This window comes from Pogona vitticeps, chromosome 1, assembly GCF_051106095.1.
Source record: "Pogona vitticeps strain Pit_001003342236 chromosome 1, PviZW2.1, whole genome shotgun sequence".
NCBI classification, from domain to species: Eukaryota; Metazoa; Chordata; class Lepidosauria; order Squamata; family Agamidae; genus Pogona; species Pogona vitticeps.
The window spans coordinates 95,912,356-95,929,379 of NC_135783.1; the positions used below are offsets into that span (position 1 = coordinate 95,912,356).

General features: G+C 40.8%; 1 protein-coding gene across 3 annotated transcripts; it reads left to right on the plus strand.

Moving 5' to 3' along the window:
• The first annotated feature begins 467 nt into the window (after positions 1 to 467).
• ZBTB24 (zinc finger and BTB domain containing 24) lies at positions 468 to 16,157 on the plus strand. Of its 3 annotated transcripts, none has more exons than XM_072997983.2 (7): positions 468 to 1,035; positions 5,082 to 6,056; positions 7,999 to 8,166; positions 8,472 to 8,555; positions 10,599 to 10,682; positions 11,022 to 11,103; positions 12,893 to 16,157. In XM_072997983.2, the coding sequence occupies exons 1-7, from the start codon at positions 780 to 782 to the stop codon at positions 13,704 to 13,706; spliced, it is 2,463 nt and encodes an 820-aa protein (XP_072854084.2). In that variant the 5' UTR covers positions 468 to 779; the 3' UTR covers positions 13,707 to 16,157. The 3 variants fall into 3 exon arrangements, with proteins under 3 accessions (XP_072854084.2, XP_020657004.3, XP_072854095.2); XM_020801345.3 differs by lacking the exon at positions 468 to 1,035 and adding an exon at positions 1,479 to 1,596; XM_072997994.2 differs by lacking the exon at positions 468 to 1,035 and adding an exon at positions 4,309 to 4,549.
• Positions 16,158 to 17,024: the final 867 nt, after the last annotated feature.

Genomic DNA, 17,024 nt, shown 5'->3' on the forward strand with positions numbered 1-17,024 from the left:
GGGGACTCTCAAGAGTCTCCTCCAGCATCACAATTCAAAAGCATCAATTCTTCGGCAGTCAGCCTTCTTGAGGGTCTTATTTTATTTATTTATTCGATTTTTAGCCCGCCCCTCTAGACAACGTCTATTCGGGGCGGCTGACATCAGTTAAAACAAGTTAAAAAACATATAAAATGCATTTATACTAACTGCCACCAGCTGATCACTAAATCAACATTACTTATGGAAGAATGAAGATGAAGGTCCAAACTTCATTGTCTTTTAAATAAAACTTGTTTATTGATTACAGATGTTTGATTATTAATCACAAGTAACTTCTACAAGTTTATCATCAGTCTCAACCTTCTATTGGTTATCACAGTTCTCATTCACTCTTCACTCTAATCACACCTCAGATGTCCCAAATACTGTACCACACTCTATCTCTCCACTGTGATCTCTCCTCTGACTCTGACTCTTTATTACATATCTCTCAGGTCCGCCTCTTATCAATATTAGCCTGCAACATGAATATGCTTGACTACTTAACATAAGGGTGAACGCTACATCCACATAATCTCCAGTGGAGATATTCTAGGAATGGCAAGCAGCTGAAAATTAGACCATGTTTTGTGGCTCAACTTTCCAAAACGGGGGCGGAGCATGCTGGTTGAGCATTGGCTAGTTGTCTACGGTCCTCCCGATAAGTCTGGGCATGACTCCCAGCCTTCCTAGAGGTAAAATGCTACAAAACAGACACTGAACTATGAAACTCTGGTATCCATTCTTGGGAGCTCTGAATGTCTGCCGCAGACCTATGGGTGACAGGGTGGAGGAAGCAAATCCTCTTGGCTTGCCAGCGCTTGTGGGAAAGGACCGATTTGAGAAAGAGCTGCAGAGCTACCACCTGTGAAACTGAGGTGTCGCTCATACTGTTCGCCGGGGCTCCTCTACAGAGGGCTAGACCGGGGTTTAGGTTGCACGCATTATTCCACTGCGGGCAAAGCACACCAGAGCGAGAAGAAGGGAAACCATCTGCTTCAATGCGCTTGATTGGTAAGACATCGCTCGCTTGGGGTCCAAAAAGTCCCTCCGGCCCTTTTGTTCTCGGCCGTTTCCACCCTCCTTAGCCGCCGTGCCTTTCCTGGTGGCAAAGCAAAGCCGTCAACGGAAGGCGCGGCCTTGCAACCGCCAAAGAACCTGCGGGTTGCGGCAAGCGAGCACGGGGCCCTCTGCCCCCTTCAGCCCCGGGGAAGAATGGTGACCCAGGCCCAGGAACCTTCCCACCAGCAGGCCCAGGGATCTCCCAAGGGCTGTCCCCACCGAGGATGTGAGCCAGGCAGGGGCCTACCCCCGGTAAGAACCCGAGCAAAGGTGTTCAGCCCTGAGGAGATCGGACCGTGCCGGTCTTCCCCGCCCCTCTTTCTTATGCCCGGCATTCCCCAACAATAGACGGCTTCCCATCGCGTCCCGCCCACTTCCGCGTCGTCCCCTTTTTTTGATCCACTTCCTCATCCTTGTGACGTCACGTCCGGCGTGCGCGGCTGTTGTTTTCGGGCTGCGCATTGAATGGCCTCAAACCCTCTGGGCTTCGGGACGGGACGTTCCTTACGTGAGGTAAGGATCCTTTCCCTTCCCGCCCCCAACCTAAAGGAGAGCTCTGTGCCCCCCCCACAAGGAAGGCCCTTCTTTCCCCTTCGCTGAACTCTGTCAGGAGAAGAGGGCCGAAGGAACGGCAAAGAGGCTCCTCTGGTCTCCCAGCTCCTTCCCGGGCGGGGGAGGGGGGTGTCTCCGTTTGCCTTGCCCCCCGCCTGACAGCCTCTGCTCAGGGATGGGCGCCTGGCCCAAGACTGGCTTCAGAAGCTGATCAGGAAGCAGAGGTCGCGCAGGAAAAGCCTCGGGTCACTGGTGTCTACCTGAGATGCAGTGATATGGGAAGGGTCACCTGTTGAATTTCTGCTTGGTTCGCAGCCCTTCATGGCACAGCCACCCGACCCAAGGGGGAGAGAAGGAGGGGAGGAGGAGCTGGCGACGTTGGCCTTTTCCGCCTCCTCACATATTTCCTCTTTCCATGCTCTTTCTTCTTAATTCTTTATTTACTTCCCCCTAATTTTCTGACTCTGAACTTTTTTTCTTTTATTTAAAGTTATCTAAAATATTTTTACCCTACCTTTCTCCTCGAAAGGACCCAAATTGCAAATGAGTCTGATTAGATGAGGATGAATGTTAGAGACTGACTTGCTAATGCCTTCCTTTTGCCTGTTTTGTGATTGCTCCCGTCAATGTTTTTACTGACAGTCAAGTGTGCCATAATGGACAGAGTGTGGGATTCGGGCTCAGGAGACCTGGGTTTGAATCCCTGTTTGGCTGTGGAAACTCACAGGGTTTCCACATAAACTTCTCATGAAAGCTGTATTAAGATTTCTATAAGTTGTACATGGCATCAACATCAAGATTTTACTAACAATAAACTTTTTTAAAAGTCTGGGAAATTTCTCATTCTAGGAAAGAATTTTGTTTTTAACTTTTCAATCACTAACAAAATGGTAGAATAAAAACTGCCCTAACTTGTGAAGTCTGACATGGAATTCCCAACTGACATTAATTATCTGAAGGAGCTATAACATACTGTATTCTGGCTTCTTCATGCTAGAATATCATGCTGTAACATCAAGTGGTTCATTCTGAGTGTATGCAACTCTGTCAGGAAAAAAATAATCTTCATTTCCCCAGTGATGATACATACAAATAACTGGAGATGAAAGGCACCTCACTGTGGGATGGACAGCATCTGAATAAAGTTTGTTGTTTAGTCGTTAAGTCGTGGCCGACTCTTTGTGACCCCATGGACCAGAGCATGCCAGGGCCTCCTGTCTTCCACTGCCTCCTGGAGTTGGGTCAAATTCATGTTGGTAGAATAAAGTTTGCTGTATTCTAAATCTGTCAAAATGCTGGGAAAGAAAACAATCTGGCTTTCACTAAGATTATAGGTCTGTAGTGGTCTGAAGAATAATTTATTAAGACCAGTTCTCTTGAATGATAGTGGATGTTTCAATATATATTCCAAGTAAATTACACACCATAGTATAAAGTTGGGCCTTGCTATGCCATATACGTATCATTTGCTGTGTTTTTCATAGCAAACTGTCATACCTCACAGGTTTACATTACTGCTTACATTGTTCATATTCTCACATATAATACCAATGGTGTTAATGTCACAAAAACATATTTTGCGAGATAAGAATTTCTTATTTTGAATGCCAGAAAGTTGTGTATTCAAGGTACAGGCAAATTTACAGAAGACAGATGAGTCAATAGCTATCAGCTCTAACATCAAAATTAAGGCTCCATTTACAGATATAGATGCTGGGGGGAAAATGAGATTGTTTCACCATTATGCTCTACTTGTGTGTTTCTGACTGCCTCCTAATAAAGACATTGACTTGGGTGGATCTTGAAAGGTGATTTTTATAATGTGATTGATGAATATCGTAGTCCTCCATTGGAAATTATGCAGTATTTGGCCAATCTGGACAGTTTCCTTGGTAATTATTGTATTTATACTTTAAAGCAGGGGTCTCAAACATGCGGCCCAGGGGCCATTTGCAGCCCGCCAGATGATAGTTTGTGGCCCCCACCTTGCCTGCCCCCCCCCGAAATACCCACACGTCCTCTGCTGTCAAGAATTTTTAAAAAGCCTTGCCTCACTTGCCGGCTCTCTCCCAAGACAGCACCTCTTGTACCCTCCATCCAGAACTGCAGCCTGCCTGGATGGAGGGTGCAAGAGGTGCTGTCTTGGGAGAGAGCTGGCAAGTGAGGTATGCTGCTGGCCCTTTCCCCCGGAGCACCCGAGCTGCTGCCGAGCATTCGCTCCCGGCTTGTCCTCGAAGAGCACTTCCAAGCTGCCAACAGCAGCTGCCGTCACCTATTCCAGGGAAGTGGCTTTCTGGCTCTCTTTCTCTCTTGGCACCCCCAGCACCAGCCTGGCCAGCGGCCGCCTTGGCACCCAGCAGTGCTTCCTCCTCCTCCTTTTCATCCTGCTTCAGCCGCCTCGGCTCTGGAGGCTGCCTGGGCTCATCTCGCAAAGTTTGCTCCCCTGTCATGGTGGGGGTAACTGCTGCTGCTGAGTGTGCCTTTTTTTTTGAGGGGGGCTCAGAGGAAGGTTGCCAAAACTCTTTGTGTTTGTGTGCGTGCACCTGTGGGGGGCCTGCCCTGTTCTGTTTAATTCTGCGGGTACCGATGGGGGCTTTTCTCCTTTGGCAAGGTGAATTCTGTGAGGGTTTTTTTAAACGTTATGTCATGCCCTCCTCCCCCCTGCTAGATGGTCGCCAGCGCTCCCTCCCTTCTCCGCTTCTTCATCCTGCTGCTCCTGCTGCTGGTAGTGAGGAAGAAGCCGGAGGGGTACATGGCCAGCGACGAGGGCTCGTGCGCTTCTCTTCCTCTTCCTCCTTGGAGCCCCAGCTAAGCTAAGGAAATTCCTGGGTGGCTTCCTCGGGCTCTTGCTCCGCTTGGCGGAAAATCTGATGTGGCTCAGCCTCATCCAGACTCTGCCTCCAGCGGCCCCCAGGTAAACTGAGTTTGAGACCCCTGCTTTAAAGTGTGGCAACTGAATGAACATCTTGTTTCATTTGAGAAATGTCCAGTTTATCAGAGGGAAAGGAATTGATTCATTTATGCACCCTTAGTGATTTAAGTTTTCCTTTACTTTTATTTCATAAGTGAGAAATTGCCATAAATATTAATCCATTAACTGTTAAAGGGTGAACCTTTCCAACTGGAACAGGTTCTCTTTTTAGAATAATGAAATAAATAATGTTACCTACACAATATGTCAATTTCTAACCTTTTCAGACTTTTGTTATTGCACAGAAACTGTTAGAAAAGAAACTATTAGAAAATTCACTGAGTAGATAAAAACAGGGGATTTAATTCCTTTCTTCCCCTGAATAGCTGCATGCTTTAAAAATTCCCACCAATTTCTAAAGGTTGGGGTAGTTCCCTGGAGGAACACTGATGCCCAATGTACATGGCGAAATTTATACAGCATCTGTTTGAATTGCAGCCTGTGTGTTTCTACCTCTTCTGTTCTTTTTTTCCAGCAAAAATGGATGAAGTGGTACCTGATGCTTCTGAGAAGCTTATAATCATCCATTCAAAAGTTCACAGAGATACTATTCTTACCAACTTTGAAGAGCAGAGGAAAAAGGATTTTTTGTGTGATATCACTTTAATTGTAGAAAATGTTCATTTCAGAGCACACAAAGCTTTGCTTGCTGCCAGCAGTGAGTATTTTTCAATGATGTTCGGTGATGAGGGAGAGATTGGCCAGTCAATCTACATGCTGGAAGGCATGGTGGCAGAGGCTTTTGGTGCACTCCTGGAATTTATCTACACAGGTTATCTGCAAGTGAGTGAAAAAAATGCAGAGCAAATTTTAGCTACTGCTCAACTTCTCAAAGTGAATGACTTAGTAAAAGCATACACTGATCAGCAGAAGAACTGTAGTTTGAACAGTACATTATCTACCATTCCTGATGATGGAACCACAATGGCTCCATTGTTAAACAACCAAAAAAGTGAAGATCCACCAAAGCGAAAACGTGGAAGACCAAGAAAAGTTAAGAACATCCAGGAAGAAAAACTGGGGATGTCTTCTGCTGAAGATGTGCAGCTAAGAGAAAATAATTCTGTTCAAAATAAGCAAAATTTTATGAAGAATGATGCTGTGGTGGAAGATAGAAATTCCAATGAGCTGATTCCAGTAAACAGAGAAGCGGGAGAAGCAGAGGACATTTGTAGTTCTGATGCCGTGGGGAGTGTTTCCACTGAGAAGGATGAGAACTGTGATCCTCAATGCCAGAGTACACAGACTAACCAGAGTCGTTACAGCAAGCGTAGGATACGACGGTCTATCAAACTAAGAGATTATAAACTTACTGGTGATGAAGAGGATAGTGGACTGAAAAAGAGGACTGATGGGAGAAGAAAACGTACTGGCTCAGTTCAGTGCAAAGACTGTGGGAAGCTATTTAAATATAATCATTTTTTAGCTATTCATCGAAGAAGTCACACAGGTAAGTCTCCTGAAGATTATTTTATTTAATTAAATCCTGTAGTAAAATAGTATGTGCAACTTGTTTTCTGACTGTGACACTTTTTTTCTTGCAATATTTTAGCTGATTTTTAAAATATAATTCTTACTTTGTGATTACAGAGGAAGATTTATGTAAAATAAATTGCATACATGTAATAAAATGAATAAAATTACAGAGTAAATGAAATAATTAATTTTTTTATCAAATTAATGAAATACATCCAATTTAAACAAAAATATCCAATTGTACATTTTACAATTGAAAATTAAATTGAAATTGAAAGTTAATGTTAATTTGATTAATAGAAATTGAAATCTCCTTTTGCAATTCATAGTATGTTTCAAAAATTTTTGCAGGTCTTTAAAACTTAATTGTAAACAAAATGTACATGCATTTTTCATGGTAGCAAGTAATTGTATACAACAGGATTGCTGTATCTGTGAGATCAGTACCATGGTTTCACTTATCCGCTGCCTGAAAATATTAAATAACTCACCCACCCCAATAAATATGCATTTCAAGGGCATATTACCAGAACTGGCCACAAAAGAGTACCAGAAACAATGCTATATATATGGGGTTTGCTATGCTCAACTTTTCATCATCTGTGGGGGAGCACTTGGAACTGATCCCTCATGAATACTGTGGTCCTGCTGTATAGGTTTTTCTTTAAAGAAACCAAGTGAGCCAAGGTGATATCACAGGCCATTTTATACCAATGAACATCTGCATGAAAAGTGACCCTTGGATCTATAAAGTCTGCATTCAGAAATATGTTTCTGGAGATTTACAGTTACATGAGATAGTTGCATAAGTTAAAATCAGTGTTCCCTCTAAGCTGCGTTAATGTGTGACAGTGCAGCGCTGCATCAATGTCATGCACTCTCAGACAGTGTTGTCATCTTGATTCTGGTGGCAGTCAGGACCCCTCACACATGGGGCAGGGCCCAGACCCAGCCTCGGCAGAAAATGAGAGGGAATGTTGGCCACAGTACATCTGTCTAAACACAGTTTGATTTTATATAATAATCTTGTACTTTAGAACTATAATAATAATAATAATAATAATAATAATAATAATAATAATAATAATATAAATATAAATATAAATATAAATAAATAAATAAATAAATAAATAAATAAATAAATAAATACCGTATTTTTCGCTCCATAAGACACACCTTTCCATAAGACGCACCAATTTTTTAGGAGAAGAAAACAGGAAAATATAATCTGTTTTCTTCACTCCATAAGACGCACAGACTTTCCACCCCCCTGTTTTGTGGGGGGAAAGTGCGTCTTATGGTGTGAAAAATACGGTAATTAATAATAATAGTGTGCCATCAAGTTGATTCCATATTACAGCAACCCTGTCCAGGATTTTCTAGGTAGAGAATATGCAGAAGTGGTTTACTATTCCCTTCTTCTGGCACACCCCTGGGATTGTGTGACTTGCTCATTCCCACACAGTTGGGCTCTTTTCCCAGGAGGCACAGTGGGGAATCAAACTCCCAGCCATACCCACGCAACTGAATTATCCAGCCTGCTTTTCTAGAACCTACTTGCCAAATAATTATATAGCTGTGTGCTATAAACCAGGAAATCCTCAGCCACATTTGGAAAGGTGGCTTTAGAGAAATGACTTTTTTTGGCCTTAGGCATCCATTGTTAATATGGTGGTTCCAATACTGAGCTATATTAATTATAGAATGTTTAGCAGGATTCAGAATATGCAAAGTATTTTGGTGTTTTGATTTCTTAGAATTATTATCACTATGTTTATTGTCTTTGTTTCTCTTACTTTTCTTAGCAGTTTTTTATAGAAAGGTTGGTGTTTCTATTTCAAATTATATGATTTGAAACATTTTTCTGCCCACTTGAAATTTCTGGCTATTTCACAGAACTTGTACCTTGTTTCTAGGGGAGCGACCATTTAAGTGCAGTGAATGTGGCAAAGGCTTTTCCCAGAAACACTCTCTCCAGGTCCATGAACGAATGCATACTGGAGAACGGCCATATACCTGTACTGTTTGCAGTAAGGCTTTAACGACAAAGCATTCTCTCCTAGAACACATGAGCCTGCATACAGGTAAAGTCCTGATCTCTGCATCTTACAGAGTAAATTCCATGCTAATTACTCACTAAAGGTTGAATAACTGTGTACCAATACATAGGAGTCAGCTTCCAAGATCTTTGTGGAATTCATTTTCCAGTAAACACGCACAGCCTTGTACCTTGAATCTTATGCCATCAAAATCTAATTCTGCTTAACATTTGTCATATTTCTCAGTATGACTCATTTCTCAGTATGACTCATGAACCTATTTTAAGTTATAAAGTAATATCTTTCGTGTTTCCTTGCACTGTTTTCTGAAACCTTTTATTTTCTGTCAGGTCAGAAAGCTTTTACCTGTGATCAGTGTGGAAAATACTTCAGCCAGAAGAGGCAACTTAAAAGTCATTACAGAGTTCACACAGGTATAATGGATTTAAGAAATATGCTACGTTGTTGCAACATTGGGAGATTTTTGTATTTTTCTAACTATAGCTGTCAATTTATTCATAATGATTTATTTTGCAATCCAGAAAATTTATATGAATATTTATATATACTTTGGAATGTTTACTGAACTCAAGAAGAGATATGTACATGAAAATGTTTCAAGGTACAAGAAAATATTTATATATTAGCTCCATATGAACTTATATGAAAGACTGCATGCTGTTGAGATTTTTATTTTGAAAATTCAACTAAGGAGGCTGGTCTGGAACAGAGGTTTAATATATGCTGTAAGTGTATAAACAACAAATACAAATGATGCACTCTCCTTTGATACAGACAAAATGAATTTTATTTTTCTATGTGAACTATACAATTATGGTAATGTTCCAATATTCAGTGCCCAAGCATCTCTGAGGAAGGAAAAAAGTTCCATCCATACCTTTGAACAGCCCTTACCACCAGTCCAGGTCAAAATAGGGAAAACGGCATTACATTGTTTTACATACTGGGTTTTTATGTTTGTTTGTTTGTTTTTGGCATCTTCACATCATATACAAATCTGTTCTCTCATGTCTTTACTTGTGCAGTGTCAGTGAGTTGAGAATACAGTGGTGCCTCGCATTGCGACGTTAATTCGTTCCAGTGAAATCACTGTAGAACGAAAATGTCGCAATATGATTTTTAAAAGCCCATAGAAATGCTTGGAACTCACCGTTCAGCAAAGATCCTCCATAGCGCGGCCCTTTTCGCTGCCTGTGCAGCGAGGAATCCGTCCCAGAAAACAGCGGGCGGCCATTTTGAAACTGCCGATCAGCTGTTAAAAAATCATTGCTTTGCGATGATCGGTTCCCGAAGCAGGGAACCAATCATCGCAAAGCGAAATTCCCCCATAGGGAACATTGTTTTGCAATCGCTTTTGCGATCACAAAAAGTTCGTTGCAATGTGGTTTCGTCGCTAAACAAAGTGCCCGTTAAGCGAGGCACCACTGTAATTGGGAAGGGCAAATATTATCCTTGTGATCTACAGAGCTGTGTGTGAATTATGATCTCACGTTGTCCAACTGAGTGTTTGCTGTTGCTAATGATTAAAACGATGAACTCTTTGTTGGAAAAATTTGTCTAAATTCAAATTTGTGAGAAAGCCAAAAAGAATGATTGGTGTATTAATGAGCTGGTGTATTAATGAGTTGTAGATGAAAAACAAACTGTTGTCCTATGTAAGGCAATGAAATCTGTTAAACACTTTAGGCTTCTTATTATGATATCAATTTGGTTTCAAATATGTTAACCCTCATTCAACCCCGGAGTCATGTTTTGTTGCAGAAGTCACATATAAAATGACCAATGAAGTTGTCATTTCATGACATTGTGATGTGAAAAGTTATAGACAGTTTCATTGCCACCTGTAGGTTTTTCGTTTTATTTTCACAAATAGAATAACAGGTGGGGATGAACGGTCCTCAACAAAGTACAGTGTATTTGTGGGGGGGGTTTTGGTCACTTTTTAATCCCCCAAAGTATAATGCATTGGAACAGTGTTTTGTTGTGTGTGGTCAGATGAAAACTACCCCTTCTGGGATACTACTACTGGGAAATGAACAGTACTGAAAACTACTACTGGCAAATAACAGTAGTAATATTTTTAAGGCACAAAAATGCATTGCTTTACACTTTTTACCAGTATAAAACTGTCAGCTGCTCAAAACAAAGTTTGCTGTTCATGTAGATGTGTGTTTTCTAGATCTGGTTGTTTTAAGTATTATGGAATACCACTGGTTGTACACTTGCAAAAACTCCAGTGGACATGGAGTATTTTCATACCCGGCAATAAAACTGAAAGTCCATGGGGTCAAAAAATACCCCAGAAGTCACTTGCTGTGAGTACTACCTGGATGAGGATTAAACATGTGTCTTTATGCTTTAACTTTGATGATCTGTTTGGATACTCTTTTTTGGGCTCATGGGCAAGATACAGATTTAAAATAAAATAAAGATATACTTCTGCTTTTTGTATAAAGGCCATTCATTGCCAGAATGTATCCTGTGCCATCGCAAATTCATGGATGCAGCTCAGTTGAAGAAACATTTAAGAACACATACAGGTAACATGACTGTCATTTGCATTGATCTCTGAAACTCTAACAGTGATCCTCTCAGTCATAAAGAAGTCCCCCTTTCATATTGCTTTGGTTGGCCCCTCCTGTTTTCTGTCTGTAACTATAGTATCAGTTCTACAAAAGTATGTGTCCTAATATGTTTGTAAATTGCTGCCATACGTCAAGGTGCCCACTCTGAGCACAAGGCAAAATCTGGGATGAAGCCACTGTTGTTTCATTAGCAAGAGACTAATCAAATGTCTACAGTTTTAAATAGTTATATTTTCTCCTTATATGCTAGGGTTATTGTTGCATGCTGTTGTAATAATGAATGTTTTTTGGCAGGTGAAAGGCCATTTACTTGTGAAATCTGTGGCAAGTCTTTCACGGCAAAAAGCTCTCTTCAGACTCACATCAGAATCCACAGGTATGCTATTCTTTTAAACACAGTTACAGGCTGCAGCCTGACTCAGTCAGCACAAATTGTACAATTGCCTTTCTCACAGACTGTTTCCAAAGTGCAGTCACATTAATCATCATATGGTCAGAAGATGTATGAGTTAAGTAATCCCTTCAGTGACACTGCACGTTCTCTCCCACTTTAGATGTAACAGTGCCTAGAGAAGGTGTTACTTACCTTCTTGGAAGAGGTTTCTGAGGAAAAAAATAACACTTGGTATCACAGCTATTAAGTTTCAAGGATTATCTGAATTGGGGCTGTTCAACAGTTTATTTGTTCTGTTCTCATCAAAAGGAACTCAGAGAGTTGTATTGTGTGAGGCAAAATAAAGATCAGCATAACAGCATAACGACTTGGCCACTCATAAAGCATTTGTAAGCCCAGTCTTAGAAGACTGGGAAGCTAAAGATGGAGAAAGAACCTTGATTAATGCACAGAAACAAGGAATGGAGTTTTTCTTTGTGCTCTTGTGCTGTGGTAATGCTTTTCTTTCTGGTTTTCCAGCTGGGCTCAAGAAGGGAAAGGCCAAAAGGCTGGACTTGGTGGCCTTATAGGCCCCTTCCAACTCATTTATTCTATGATTCTGTGTTTCAGAGTCATTTTTGGGACAGCCTTGGGGAACCCAGGCGTAGTCAGCCAACCAGGCTTGGCCTCTAGCAGTCGACACACTTTACTGCCTTCAGACTGTTCATGACATTCATCGGGTGACATACCCTGTTTCCCCGAAAATAAGACCTAACCTGAAAATAAGTCCTAGTATGATTTTTCAGGATGCTCGCAATATAAGCCCTACCCCAAAAATAAGCCCTAGTTAAGTAAAACCCCATCCTCCACCATTGTGCCGCAAGCAGAAGATGACATGACTGTATCTGAATAAATGTAGATTGTTGCACATGAAAAAAAAACATCCCCTGAAAATAAGCCCTACTGCATTTTTTTGGAGCAAAGATTAATATAATTTTTCGGGGAAACATAGTATATTTTGTTGTATAACTATCTTACTATCTTCAGAACTCTCCAGTTCCTAAGGCTATGTGCAGGCTCCTAAATAACAGCAGAGTCAACGACCAAGAACCAGTATTATTGGAGGAGAGTAGCAGAACATTTTCCCCTTTGCCCATATTCTTTGGCTCCATCACCAAACCATATCCTCGGATTTTCCCAGAGTCTCAGGAGCAGATTTTGGAGTGGCACTGGGAACCGCGGTGGGGAGAGGAGATTGCCCTGTGCTGACTTAGCTGTTTCTGTCAGTACGTACCACCTCCGTTCAGTTATGACCAATTTAATACGTTTAACTTGTTATGCCGGTATATACAGGTATAGATCTCCTTTATGGTACTCCTTTAACATTTATGTATGCTTCTCATTTTAGCAGAATGTGTGTGAATATGGACAGACATGGGTCTTGGGGATTTTTGGCATACCTGGATGTAAACAAGAGTGCTAATTAGCCCTTGCTGTGTTTCTGCCCACTTGCCAATTCCTAGCTCCATGGAACAGAGACAAAACTGCTGCATGTGCTGAAATGACACTCTTATACTACATTGGTAAAAAATTGGCCAACACTGAGTTAAAACTAATATATAAAGTAGTTGCAGTAAAAATGTGATACAGAAAAAGCAGCCATGTGGCATCCAGTTTCAGTGAAGCAGTTTTTGCCTGTGCTATTTACCTTTTTTTTAAAGAGCTGTATCCTAAAATTCTCCTAAAAAGTATTCATGTATCTGATTAATCCCAAATATGTCTTGTCTTGCAGAGGAGAAAAGCCATATTCATGCAGCATTTGTGGGAAATCCTTTTCTGATTCCAGTGCCAAGAGGAGACATTGTATCTTACACACTGGCAAAAAGCCCTTCTCTTGTTCCGAGTGCTGTGTGCAGTTTTCACGCTTAGACAATTTGAAATCACATTTAAAGATTCATATAAAAGAAAAACAGCTACAGGAAGCAAATAGCGTTCCCACCAGCAGCGGTACAGAGGAAATAAGGAACATTGTGCAGCTGCAGCACTATCAGCTCTCTACCTCTGGGGCGCAAGAGATCCAGCTGCTAGTTACCGATTCAGTGCACAATATAAATTTTGTGCCCAGCCATAACCAAGGGATCAGTGTTGTCACTGCTGATGGTTCCCAAAACGTGATGGCAGATCATGCAGGCAGTCTGACCCTTCTCACTCAGCCACCACAACAGCTGCAGAACTTGCTTCTTTCATCCCAGCCAGAACTGACAGACCAGACGGATAACATCAACATTGTGAGCAGCCAGATGGAGCCTGCCCAGGCTGAGCAAATGCACGTCATCACCCTTTCCAAAGAAGCTTTGGAACACCTCCATGCTAGTCCAAGTCCAGCCGAAGTGCTTCAGATAGAAACAGGGACATCACATCCAACCCAGCACCTGCAAGTGGCACAAGAAACTAGCCATCAGTTTCGCATCAGCCAAGAAACAGTATTACCTCCTCAAATTAGCAAAGTACAGTCCCAAACTGCACATGTCTCCGAACCACCTCAGCAGGCTTTAACTGTAGACCAGTCATCAGGGGAACATCACATTGAGAGACAGACTTTCTAAAATATTTGTTGATTTGGGTTCTTAAGTATTTATCAAGAATGATATGAGCTCTTTCATGCTATCGGTGTCTCATTTCTTTTATTATCCATTTACCTTTGCCTTTAACACTGATGATTGGCTATATTGTAGCTGACTTTTTTGAAACAGCTTTATTAATTTAACTCTACATTGAGACGGTAGTTTCTTAACCTGCCAGTATTGACTTTGCCTAAATTCCAATTTATATTGAGATGTTATAGGCATGACCCAACTAAAATACTTGACATGTTAATAATCTTAGTGGGCTGCATAAATCAATCCACTGAGTTTGCGTTAATTGGGGAAAACTTGTCTTTTTATTTCCAGCACTTTTATTTCTATTTGCAGCCTTGCTTTGTAACATAAGCACATGTGTAATTTTGAAGGGAAAAAAATAAAGTTCAGTCCCTGAATGTACCTGTATAGGCCATCCTGGAAAATGCCAGGATTTATTTTTAAGAAGCTTGACTTTGTTTCTGTGTTTAATGTTAAGCTTTGTCTGCACATGCCTTGATGATCCAGATCCAACTGCACATAGATTCAGCTCAACTGTAACAGTTTAGTAAACTATGGTTTAGCAGCTTGCATAGAAGCTGAGTGTTTCCTTCTCTCCTTTCGTTCTCTTTCTTAAACTTGGGTCCCCTGTTATGTCAGCATTCAGAAAATATGGCTTAGTTTCTCACTGCAGTTCTAGTTGTGACCGTAAAAAGTTCATTTTCAGTCTGACAACTAAATTGTTGAACCAAGATCATTACACCTAAAACGTGCTACAGTCGAGCACTAGTTAAGTACACATCAGACTTCAAGTCCTTGTGAAAGTTGCATAGTGCTTATGCAAATCACTCCTCAGATATTTCTTTTGATGCCCATTTGTTTTTCCCTCTTCATGCCCAATAATTTGCATGTTTGGTTACCACTTTTTTTCCTGGTTGAAAGTAGATCTGAAGTAAACCCACTGCAGTTGAACAATGGGTTTAAATTAATTGTCTCCACCAGTGACAAGTATTAGAGTTGAACATACTATAGAGATGAAGCCTTGCAGACTACCTCAGTATCTTGTCAATCAAGACTGAATGCAATGCTCACCTGTGTTATTGGTGGGAATTTACACAAGGGGAATGGGGCACAGAGTATCTAATCTCAGCTAGAATTAAGGATAAGTATTATAATATGCCCTGTCTACACTAATTCAGTGAGAACCAAAAGTAATTTCACCTGCAATTCTTTCTTCTGTTCCTTACTCCTACCCAGAGCACTCTGATGTACAATGTATACGAGCTCCCGCACACATATATTCAGTGGAACATGTGTTCTGTACATATTTCTGCACACTCATAGCTGTCCCTTCTAATGAAGTAAATGCATATCTATGTGTGTGTATATTGGGCCGACTCAGCCAACTAGGCTTGGCCTCTAGCAGTTGACATACTTTACTGCCTTCAATTTGTTAATGACATTCATGGGGTGACATATGTTTTGTTGTGTAACTGTTTATCAGAATTGTCCAGTTCCTGAGGCTACACCAATGTGCAGGGTCCTAAATAACAGCAGAACCTACGGCCAATAACCATTTATTTAAGCCTTTATAACAAGGGTATCACTGAAATTCAGTTGCTTGTTTAAATGCAATTTTCCAGTTTCTTAACATATTTTGATAATGTGGGTCGCAGTGGGGCAGCAATATCAATAACGTAGACGTTGTCTACCTCACTGTACAGCAACTATCTGAATATGCACAACTTTCTTTATGTGAACACAAACTAATGCACTTAATGCAAATATTTCACGTGATTTTTATTTAGAGTAAACTAGTAAGACTCCTTTGTTCAATTGACTCTGGCAATGCAGTTATAAACAAATCATGTAAACTTTTTGTGCCTTAATTTTTGATACCTTACAAGGGAATAAACATAATCTCTTCAAAGGAACTTAAGTTTTTGTAAATAAATGAATAAATATCCTTGAATGCTTAAGTGCTAGAAATTAACACAAAACACATTTTAAAACCATAAAACAGAACCACAATTTTTCCTTCAGGAACATGATGCTGTTTTTATTCTAGATTAAATTTAGCTGAACTGCACGATCCATCAAAATACAATGAAATATAGCCAGTAGCTCACTTGGTTTCTTAAAAGCTGCAGAAATGTTTATTTGGTAATAGTAATTCTTTCAGAGAAAGAATCTCACTTAAAGATAGACTCAGAGGGGAGAAAAATAAAAAAGGTAAAAGATGCAATCTGGAGGTATAACTAATTAGAAAGTAATTAGTAATTAAGAACTGATAATTCTGCTGTAACTAAAGATAGGGTTGCAAGGTTAAGTTACAAGGTTAAGAAAAAATATGCACTTTTCTCAACTAAAGTTAAACATTCTTTGTTTCTAGGTGAGATGCTTCTCAAATAAAAATGCAGTGCATAATTTGTCCTTCAAGGTTTTGTTTCTTATGTGGTTTCTCTGAATGCTGCAAACTCCACTCTAGTTAAAAGCTAACTTGAAATTATTTATTTTGCATCCTGTTTATTGACTTTAGTTACTTGTCAGTGTTACTGCTGATGCTGTTCCAATAAGAATACAAGCCACTTCTGCAAATGATCAATCTTAGTATAAAATTAAAGGTAAAATATTAGTATTTCATAAAATTGTATGCTTTGTGCCAACAGTTTGGAACTGACTCCTATAGCAGCCCTAACAGTGAGATATTTAAGGAGTGGTTTTACCAAGTCCACACCCTACTGAGTTTCCATGGCTGAGTTGGCATGGAGTTGGCAGGGCTCCTGAGTCCTTGTCTTGTTACTTGGAGTGGATATTCCATTTCAGAAAATAGCCAAAGACATTTCATCTGACTTGTCTCTATATTTCTAAAAAAGGAAAAACTGACTGTTCCTGCTTAAGCCATGTGTGGACCGTAGAGCTCCTTTGTCTTCTGAAAATTTGCTCTGAAAGACGGGAGCGTGCACTACATGGCTGAGCCTTTTTGGGAGAATGGTGATGAGGACAACGTACTTCAACAGGAGGAAATCAGAACAGAGGAAGGACTTCGAAGACCTGACAGCCCCCTCCCAGAGGGACAAGGAATAGAGGCAGAGCCTTCCCTTGCCAGGGAAGACCAATCCCTTCAGGAGATAATAGCTTGACAGATAATTCCCTCCGTCCCAGAGAATGCTGCCAAATCAGGGTGGTTGGAACAAAGAACATAACTGAGGTCAAGTCAGCATAAGTCAACTACCTGCAGTAGATAAAGGTAGAGGTTCCCCTTGACAATTACAGTAAGTCCTGTCATGTCCAACTCTAGGAGCT